The 9,972-nt window shown below is 49.2% G+C and overlaps 1 protein-coding gene across 9 annotated transcripts in view; it reads right to left on the bottom strand.

Annotated features, from left to right (window-relative positions):
- TSHZ3 (teashirt zinc finger homeobox 3) overlaps positions 1 to 9,345 on the bottom strand; it is a 76,981-nt gene extending 67,636 nt beyond the window's left edge. Inside the window, exons 1-2 of one of the 9 annotated variants that reach the window (XM_090062574.1) lie at positions 3,296 to 9,345; positions 2,388 to 2,896 (exon numbers count right to left, since the gene is read on the bottom strand). In XM_090062574.1, coding sequence (XP_089918700.1) covers positions 2,388 to 2,427 — 40 coding nt within the window. In that variant the 5' untranslated portion in view covers positions 2,428 to 2,896; positions 3,296 to 9,345. The other 8 variants (XM_090062581.1, XM_090062580.1, XM_090062579.1 and 5 more) reach the window with 8 other exon arrangements.
- Between the last annotated feature and the right edge of the window lie 627 nt (positions 9,346 to 9,972).

Below are 9,972 nucleotides of genomic sequence, written 5' to 3'. Positions count from 1 at the left end.
GCAAAACCATTCTTCCATCTCCTATTAGTCCTGCAGTCAAGTTTTTGTAATGAATATTTCTTAACTAACCTATTTCTTTGCTGCTTTAAAATGTGTAAAAAAGAACCCCACTTTTGCATATGTTGCGATTAGATAAAACTATAATTTCCAATGTGAGCATTAAAGCAGCATTTCAGTAGGAAACATTTACGCGCCACGTTAAACATTTTACATAGCAACCAAAATACCAAAAGTGTAAAGGGATCACACTTTTACTAAATGTAAAAGATATATGACACATCATGGATGGGTCACTTGAGAAACAGTGCCCCCCAGTATGTGTGTGCACTGAAGATAGATAGTTTCACTGACAGAACAAAGTCCAAAATACAGGTCAGCTCTTTGACAGATATGCTCAACTTCTCAGAACTTGATTTTCATGCAAGTAAATTACGGTTAGCTGTTACAAGGTATTTTGAAAGGACAAAAGTTTTCAACACATTTGAAGACTGTGCTTATTGATGGCACTGGATAGAAAGTCAAAATGCTCAAGCAAATTATTTTGCTACAGTAGCATTTCCTAGATCTTATAAATACTGGACTTCAAAAAGAAAAAAAAGAAAAAAAAACTTTGCAAACTTTCCAACTATCAGAAGACGACGACGACTACACAATCTACCGCAAAACACACGGTATCTTCTATTTTAAAAAAAAAAGTGTTCAGCTCGCATAGGTATCAAAGGATGTGGGGAATGAAATGTGGACAGAGCTCTTTACATTCGGTTACTCGTTGTGTTACTTGCTTCTTACTAAATTCAGACTATGGCCCTTTGAGAACTTGTCATGTTGTTTGAACATACACTCAGCTTTTTGAAAGCACTGCTTTTGGCAATACTCTGTTAAGTAGCAGGATTACCTTATTTAAGTTATAGTAGGCACTCCTAAATGAACTACTTAAAAATACTACTACACCATTTGGAAAACTCCCACCTCCATCCATGCAGTACATATGGGTCTCTCCTAAAGCAAGAATTATGAATGCTTCAAGCTTCACTTCCTGGTTCCCCAAATTGTTGCGCTAATGAAAGCAGGCCCTGCATTTCTACATATCTAAGTATTATTCCCACCAAAATACTGGCCCCTGTGATTCCCAGCATGTCACACATCTAGCCAGAAGCCCCTAAAGTTGCACTGACAGAGAGTTGACAGGCCACATGTGACGTCACTGAGTCTGGCGTTACCATGGCAAGTGATTTATTGATGTTTATCGGGAATGAATAGATCAAAGGCAGCCAGATGACAGGTGATCAATCAGCCATCAAATCAAGGATGGCAACAGGCCAAGGAAACCCTTTCCCAGCCCACATATCCCCAGGTAAAGATTACTGTAACATTTTTTTTCCCCCTTTTACTTTTTGCTTTTCAATTTGGCTTTTCCAGAAAATGCTGTTCGTGTTTAACAGGAGTTGGCACTTCTGGCAACAGGAAAACACAACCAAACACAAAAGTAAAGCCCAGACAAAGCCCAGTAAAGTATTTCTTTAAAAATGGAGGAGAATGTAAAAAGCAGCATCAAAGACACTTGCCAGTCATCTGACAACACACAGACTCTTTTGCTTTGGTTTCCTGTGCAGCTCCTCAGCTGGGGCTCAGAAATGAGGAATCAGTGGGATTAGCACAAGAGGTTGCCAAAGAAAGTGACCAAGTAGGGGGATGTGGAAGTGCGCAGAGAGGTCCCCAGCGCAGTACGAGAGGAAGAGGGGGGAAGAGAGAAACTTGAGGGACGGAGCCTAGCCTGGGCTTTGATGTTAAAGCAACAATGCACATCTTCAGTCCCTGGCACCACACAAATACCCCCCACCTATCCCTACAAGGTCTTTCCTGCAGAAAGAAAGAAAGAAAGGAAAACAAGAGGATGGCTGGCTCCCACAAAACTGCATGGATGTGAGGAGGAGGTGGAGACTGAATTACAAATAAGAGAAAGAAAAAGCAAAGTAGGTGCCAAAGTAGGGGGTGGAAATGGGCAGCACATCTCCCTTTCCTTCCTTCCCTGCTTCCTTCCTTCCCATAGAAAAGCTACACACGCTGTTCACAGAGAGAGCCGCATCCCTGCCCTCCGCGAGCGTGGTCCCCAGACCCGGGGGCAAGGGGGGAGCCGGGAAGTCGTTCCCGAAGTAGGCAAGGGACATGGGTGCCCCCTCCCCCCCGGAAGGAGAGAAGCGCCCAGGCAAAGTGCGGCGTCTGCCAGACCAAGAGTTACTCTGCAAAATCCGCGGCGGGCAGCGTGCGGTGCCGGGGAGCGGGGCGGGCCGGGCCGGGCCGGGCCGGGGCCGAGCGCCTGCCCCGGTGGCTCTGCCCGCTGGCAAGCGGCTGCGGAGGAGACGGAGGGGAGAAGGCGGCTCTCGTACCTGCTGCGCGCCGGGGCGCTTGCTGCTTCCTCCTCGGCATGCTGAGCGGCGGCGGCGGCCGGGGAGAGTTGCTCTAGCCCCACAGATCCGGTGAGCTGCTCCAGGCTCGGGCTGGGGAGAGATTTGGTGTGTGGCTGGGCATACGCGATGCCGAGAAGGAGGAGGAGGAGGAGGCGGCGGAGGAGGCGGCACAGAGGAGAGGACAGCCCTGCTGCTGCTGCTGCTGCTGCTGCTGCTGCTGGCAGAAGAGGGGGGAAGTTTGACAAATCGGCCCGGAGGAAGGAGGAGGGGGAGCCCCCCGAAGAGGTGTGTGAGCGGGAGGGCTGGGGAGAGCCCGCAGCGCCGCCGCCCCGCCCGCAGCCCCGTGCCCGGCCGGGCGCGGAGATCACGGCATAAAGCGGGGGGGGTTCTCGGCAGGAGCCGGCCCAGCTTCAGTCCGCGCTCCTCCCGCTCTGCCTCCGGGTCCCTGCTCGGCGCTGGCGCTGGCGCGGCGGCGGCAACAGGCACAGCTTGAAGGGAAACGAGACGATCGCAGTGTCACTCCAACTAGTCGGCGGGGAAGGGAGAGGGGCACCGCGCTCCGCCGCCTCCCGCTCCCCTGCAACTTCCCGGCCCCGGCCCCGCACCTCGCCCCCGTGCGCGGCCGCGGCTCCAGGTGACAGCGCATCCGTTACGCCAGGCCGGGGCGGGGGAGCCGCAGCCCGGCCGCTCCTTCCCTGCCTCCCGCCCCCGGAGCCTCCCGGGGCTGCCCTGGGCCGCGGCGCCAGGAGGAGGAGGAGGAGGAGGATTTAAAAACAAACTCTCCTCCCCGCGCAGGGGAGTTGCTCCCCCCCCCCCCCAACCCAACCCAACCCACCTCTTCCTTCCTTCCTTTCCCCTCTTCCCCTCCCTCCTCCCGCCCAACTTACCGCCGCGCCCGGCTTCGGGGGAGCTGGCAGGCGCGAGCGCACATCCAGCCCCGCGCGGCCGCCCCCGCCGCGCTCCGCGGGGCGCTCCGGGGCTGCTCGGCTCGGCTCGGCTCGGCTCGGCTCACCTCGCCGAGGCGCCCCAATCCCTTCGGCCCGCGGCGCTGGCTCGCTGGCAGGGGGCCGGGAGCCCCGCACGCACCATGCACGCACCAACTCTCGGGCGGTTGTTTTTTGTTGGGGGTTGTTTGGGGGTTTTGTTGTTGTTGTTGTTGCTTTTTTTTTTTTTTTGAAGATCACTTTTTATTTTAATTTTTATTTTTTTTGGTCCAAGTTCATTGGTGAAATCCCGGGTTTAGCGAATCGATGCGCTGCGAGTTTGATTGTGTCTTCCTGGGCTGCAATAATGTGCGGCGGAAAAAAAAAAGAGGGGATGGACTCGAGCAGTGTTTCAAGTGCTTGACGAACATGGAGCAGCAGCGATTGCCAAACACCTTCCTGGCTCCCACTTGCACTTTCTTTTTCTTTTCTTTTCTTCCCCCCCTCCCCCCCTCCTCTCTTTCTTTGTGTGGCTGATAGATATGTAATGACAGCTTCAGCAGATCGCAGCCAATCGCCTTAAGTCCCAGATGCCTTCTTTACTTAGGAGAAGTGAAGCAAACACCAGTAGCAAATAATTTCCCCTCTTTTCTTTCTTTTTTTTCCTTCTTTCTTTTTTTTTTTTTTTTAAAGTTCACAGGGAGGAAAAAAAGGATGATCTCATTTGGACGGTAAGATCAAAAAAAAAAAATCTCCACTCGCCCCCATTCTTCAAGATTTGGGATAATTCCAAATACCTGACTCAGTGCAGATGTTGTTGCGTCTCCACGTCTCCTGCAGCCGCCTTGACGTTGGTTTTTTGCTCTTGCTTTTTCTTTTCAAGTTGCAGGACGCTCATGACAGGGTGGAGAAGTTACAGATCTATCTATAGAGAGAGCTATAGATGTAGATTGTTGTGATGAAGGTGGTCAGGAGTTGATTGGAAGGAAAAAAAAAAAAAGCTGGTCTTTAGGATGAAAAAAAAAAATCGCAGTCGCCTAAAGTCCCCGGGAAATTGCTACTGTTGGGGGAAAACGAAATATGTCTTGAAAACAAGATCATGGTGAGTTGTCAAATGCCGCTTCTGCTGCCAAATTCGCTCAGTTTCCATTTCATTGATACTTGCTGGTTTCTTCTCACAGTTACAGTCTCTGCTCGCAGAAGCAGCGATCACATTGCTTAAGACTACACTGAAGCCTTACCCCACTCCCCCCAAAATCCTGTGTGTGTGTGCTTGCGTGTGTGTGTGTGTGACTGCGTTGTTTGCACCAGAAATAAGCGACTTTCACTGAATCGGGATGTTTTTAGCCCAGTCTCCCTCTCTCTCCCACTCCCCCTCTCTCTCTCTCCTCTCTCTCTCTCTCTCTCTCTCTCTCTCTGCTGCTATGGCATTGCATGCCGTTAGATCCGCCCTAACATCTGTCCGTCTAACCATTGGCGCATCCATCAGTGTCACACTGACTGCACATTGCAACGACAACACATCAGACATAACATAGCCTGTGATTCAATACAAATAACTAACATACTAAACAACTTAACCAGGAAGGAGGGGATCAGCCGCGGCATAAGTATTTACAAATGTTAGGCAAGCTCGGGAAACAGAGGACTAGGCTTTAATTAATAACTCATTTTTCCTTTCCCCCCCTTCCCCTTTATATTAAAATTAGGAAATAGGAAACCTAAATAATTTAGCATAATCCTAAAGGATACATGATTTGCCAAAGGCAGTGCAGACGGACTGCAGGAGTGGGCAGGATCAGCGTGTTAAGCACTTAGACCAGATGCATTTTCTGTTTCTTCAGGGGAAACCGCTAAATCTGTATCAAATAAAGCAGAAAGACTGAGTAATATATAAACTGCAGTTTTAAATGACTGCAAGCCAAGGCGAATGAAGTTCTGCAACAGACACTATACAGGATGGGGTATTTCACATAGCTTTGCAACGTGAGAGGCTACAGCAAACTTTCACAGGCACTATACTCCTGAATTGGAGAGAAGCACTACAGACTACTTCATTGGGGAGGGGGGAGGGGGGATCAAGATTAGCAACACTTAAGGCATGAATTAAAAACGCTAAAGAAAGAAAAAAAAGAAAGCAGAGGTATAGTTTTTTTTTCTTTTCATGCTATTTTTAGATTTGAACGATCCACCCTGTAATTCAGAAAATACTTTGATTCTTTATTAGTTGGCACCAGAGCACCCTGAAGCAAGGGCTGTAGCGGCCAATCGCTATTTTCTGCAAGGACCAAGGAGTTTCTTGTTTGCCCAACTCTCTTCATCTTTCCCCAAATTCACAGATTGCAATCATTGCATAAAATGTGCATGATGTAATAGAGCCTTATTGTTTTGACTACACGGTATATGGCTTAGGGTCCTGGATGATGGATCAAGGACTCGAAAAAGCTTATGCAGAGAAAAGGGTTAATGTCTTTTATGCACTGCGGTTCTGCAAGATCGCAGTTACTTTTACCTTCTTCAGCTCTAAAGACTCTGACTAGGTGCCTGTGTGTGCTGACATTTTTTTTTCCTGTTCAAGTTGTACTCTTCTCTACATATATGCATGCATTTATTAATTCAGTAACCATCTATATTTTAACAAAGCAGAGATCACAGCACAGCTTTCACTCAGGCATAAATACACAAATGTTTGGAAGATGCCAGCAAACTGCAACAACAGCAGCTAAGCGATGTCACTTAAGAGAGACATTTGTAAGAAAACCAGAGCAGGTGCTATAGAGTGAGGTTTGTTTTAAAATATTTACAAGTTCACCCTTTCTTTAGAAGGGCCAAGAACAATTTATGGCATTAAGAGAGGTGATAGTCTAGTAAAAACGGGCCGGTTGGAGATCAGTCCTTTTTAACGCTGGAAGCTAAACTTTTTCGAAACAGCAGTCGGTGGACTTTTCCCAGGTCAAGTAGGAAGAGCAACTCGTGTGAGAGAGGGTAGAGACATACGTATCGACATAGGTGTATAGACCCACGCATCGCACAAAGTGCCAAAACAGCCAGCAGTTGTAGGGGAATGGGGTGTGCTAACTCCCTCCATCTGAAGGCAGAAACAGCTATTGAACTTTCTCTCGGACGAATTACAGCCTCAAATGTAGATTCTATAAAGTGCGGCAGCTTCTTTGGGGGTCACAGGTTATTGCAGAAGAGCTGAACCCGTAATTTTATTAAGTGTAACACTTACAAACATGATGCATAAAATCGATGGCTCTACAGGCTACAACCACAAAGACTCAGCAAGCACAGAAGGCTCAGCCCTAAGCTAGCTCTTTTTCGGAAGTTTAAAAAGAGACCGATTATTTCTAAGAAAAGTTCCATAATTAGATGACCGCCACTTCTGAGCTTCACCTCTCTTAGGAGTGCCGCATAGCTGGACGCATTCATCTGACGGCCTTCCTTGCTGGCTGTTTTCTCTGTTCATTTCATTTTCCGGTAGGAAAGACTGGTATGAGAAGCCAGTCGGTTAGACTGGAAGCCAAAGGCGGGGGGGAGCATACTGACCCGAGAAAGAGCCCATTGAAATAAACTATTAGTTATGCTAATAAACGAGGGAGATCAATATTCAACTTCATTAAACTTAAAAGAGCTGCTGGAGAAGAAAATGACTTTCAGAAAGTAACATGTTCCGTGCTCTTTCTTTTCCCTTTTTCCTCCCTTAAGCAAAGTGTTAAAGCTGGGCACACTCCTTCATTAGGAATGAGGAGGGCAGAAGCGTGTGTCTAGGTGTACGTGCACGCGTGTCCTCCCTTGCAGAGCCGGATTTGTTATTATTGGGTTGATTGCTTTCGGAGGTTCAAACACGAGGTGTAAATTGCTTGCTCTTTGGATGTTTTCATTTACTCCGAGTAACATCCTCCTTGCTAATACCAGGCTAATTTGGGCTGCTTCATTCTGTAAATAAAGGCAAAAGAACCAACCCAAACTGACCTGGGCTTCACGAGTTGAATGTCATTAGGGACAGGGAATTAAAGCATCTAAGAAGGGGCGCACATTGCTGCTTAGGCCTTTTGAAAAGCTCGCAGCAAGGTAGTGGCAAACCAATAGGTGAAAGAGTTAATGGCAGAGAAGCAACATAAATAGAGGATGAAAGGAACCAGCTCTTCTCAGGCAAAAGCACTGTTACCGCCGGAGCATTAGGAAGGGAGGGAAATCTCCTACCCTTGCAGAAGACAGAAGAAAATAAGTTTGTGAAGAGCAGTGTGAGACTCTCCTTAGAGTACTCCACTCTCAGCTAATTACTTACAACTTATAACGAGCCCCCCCAAACGAGTGGCTTATCTCAACAAGATCTTTTCTAGATATGGATTAATGTGCAAGATGCACTTATTTACAGTGACAGCATATATCCTGAAAGACTGATTTGCAGGAGCCGCACCAAAGTACCTCTGGTGAACTTCGGGAGTTCTCCTAGCTCGTTTCAAGCAACCCCGCAATACCTCCTGCTGTCCTATGCCACCGGTTTCTTATGCTCCAGGGCGCCTGAGTGGGTCTTTTTCAAAGCTTCGTGATGCATCATCGGCATGTAAAAATTGTGCAGAAAGCACTCCAGTTTCTCCTGGCTAAGGACAAAGGAGAAACCGGGTACGCCAACATTATGACAGATTTGTAGGCACCTGACAAGTTTGACTACAGGCATCGGGCACGCAAAACAAGACCCCACTTCTTTAAAAACCGAAGTATTGGCAACCGTAGTGGTGCATCTGGGCAGAGCCTAAAGAAATCTTAGGACATCCGCTCAGCTTGATTAGTACCAAATTCTGTTTTCAAAAACGCCTGTAAAATTCCCCCAGTTTGCTGAATACAAAATGAATGAAACTTTTCCTTCGGGCTGCAGTCTTTGCTCGAATGTAAATTGTTTTGGTGACTGAATTTACACAGCAGCAAAGTTTGTTTGTCTTAGTGCAGTAGCTTTGCTTTAACGAACCAGATGTTTGGTCTGTGAATTGTCCAGAGGACTCCTGCAGCTCCGCCACAGAGCCAGCCTCAGCTGATGAGAGCGTGGACGGCGATGCCACGCTGGTCAGGCGTGGGCATGGTGGGGAGAGAGGTGCTAGGAAAGGAAGAGAACGGCACTGTCTGTGTAGTTGGAGCGACTCATTTAACCGCCCCCTAATCTTTTGGGGAACAAATTTACCTCCTTGTAAACCTGACAAAAAGAAAAAATCCCCAGCCACCCCCAGACCTTAAACATTTCCGCAAAAGCGGCCGAGGGAACGACTGTGCTGATTTAGCAGGAGAAGGGGACGCGAGCAAACTCCAGCCGTCCCCGCGTTGGGGAGCCCCACTGCCCCGGCTCCTACACCCACTGCAGCCCCTCCACGCCCGGCCAGGAGCCTGCCGGCGTGCAGTTTCAAGTGGCACTTTTTATCTCGGGGCACAGAGGGTCTGGCTGCTTCGCCAGGCAGGACTGTGTCACAAGCGAGTTTGCACAACGCCCCGCAGGCGTGCAGAGCCTGCAGCAGCGACAGAGGGGCCAGTGCATTGATCTCGTCCCTCCGCCAGCCCCAGGAGCAACCTCTGAGGATGGGACTGCGCTTTCCCAAAGCCGCCCCACAGCCAGCAAAGCGAACCGGAGCAAACGGCACCTTCCGACCGATGCACACAAGGCTCCGGCTCCCTGCCCTGCCCTGCTGCGCCTTGCCCGTCCCCGGAGAAAAGTTGGGCGCCTTGGGCGAAGGCATCTCTTGGGCGCGTGTAGAGATCCCCACAGCTCCCGACACACTGCAGCCAGGGGGAGCAGATTTGGCCCTTGAGCCGCCTGGAGCTCTTGCAGGGAGGGAATTGAGTCGGGGGGCCACATTGCTGCAAAAGTGCAGCCCTAACCCTGCCCCCCCAAGCTTTCCTCTGCCCCAGTGTGTCCCCCGAGCCTCGCGTCACCCTGACCCGCCCGGATCCCCTACCCCCGTGCACTTCTGCCTGCTCCCGTCCCGGAGAGGATGCCGGATTGCAATTAAAGCTATCGTCGCAATTCAAGCCTCTTTGAATTATCACTTTTTTTTCTTGAAAGGATCTAAGGTCTCTGAAGAAACAATTGGCCGTTGCTTTGAAGAAAATAAGCAACACCATTCAGAGCTACTGTAGCGTAATGTATGAACTTGGGCAGTAGAAAAATCTTTTATGAAAAATGGTTACAGATCTTGGAACTCCACCATATGTGCCAACAAAAGCTATTGTGTTAGCAAGAGGGGGTTTAGTCTTTTTTTTTTTTTTTTTTACCTAGACAAAGTTTGCTAGCTTCAAGCTTTGGGAACGCCTTTGTATGGGCTGGCAGTGATCCTAGAGCTGATTCATTTGAAAGGCATATGAAGGAGCTAGGAGAAAGGGGGGATTCCCTTCTTTATTATGAGTAGTTTTTGAAATGCCTTGCATCACCTGGAAGTTTCCCTCGCTCAAGGAAGGCAGCCTGGGCTGAGCGACACCGGGAAGGGAACACGACGCCTGTGATTTAATGCACGAAAGACGTCGCTCTGCGTAGCTCCGGCACCCCGCTCCCTCCCTCATTAAAAACCCCACTTGGTGGATGCGGGACAAAGCGCCACCCCCGCCACAAACCCCCGTCCCGGTCGGACCGGCGGCGATGTACGACAAGGAGT

This window comes from Crocodylus siamensis, chromosome 9 (assembly GCF_052110815.1).
Source record: "Crocodylus siamensis isolate JL-2025a chromosome 9, ASM5211081v1, whole genome shotgun sequence".
NCBI classification, from domain to species: domain Eukaryota; kingdom Metazoa; phylum Chordata; order Crocodylia; family Crocodylidae; genus Crocodylus; species Crocodylus siamensis.
The sequence above is the reverse complement of the archived record's forward strand: the minus strand, read 5'-3'. Positions and strand labels throughout refer to the sequence as shown.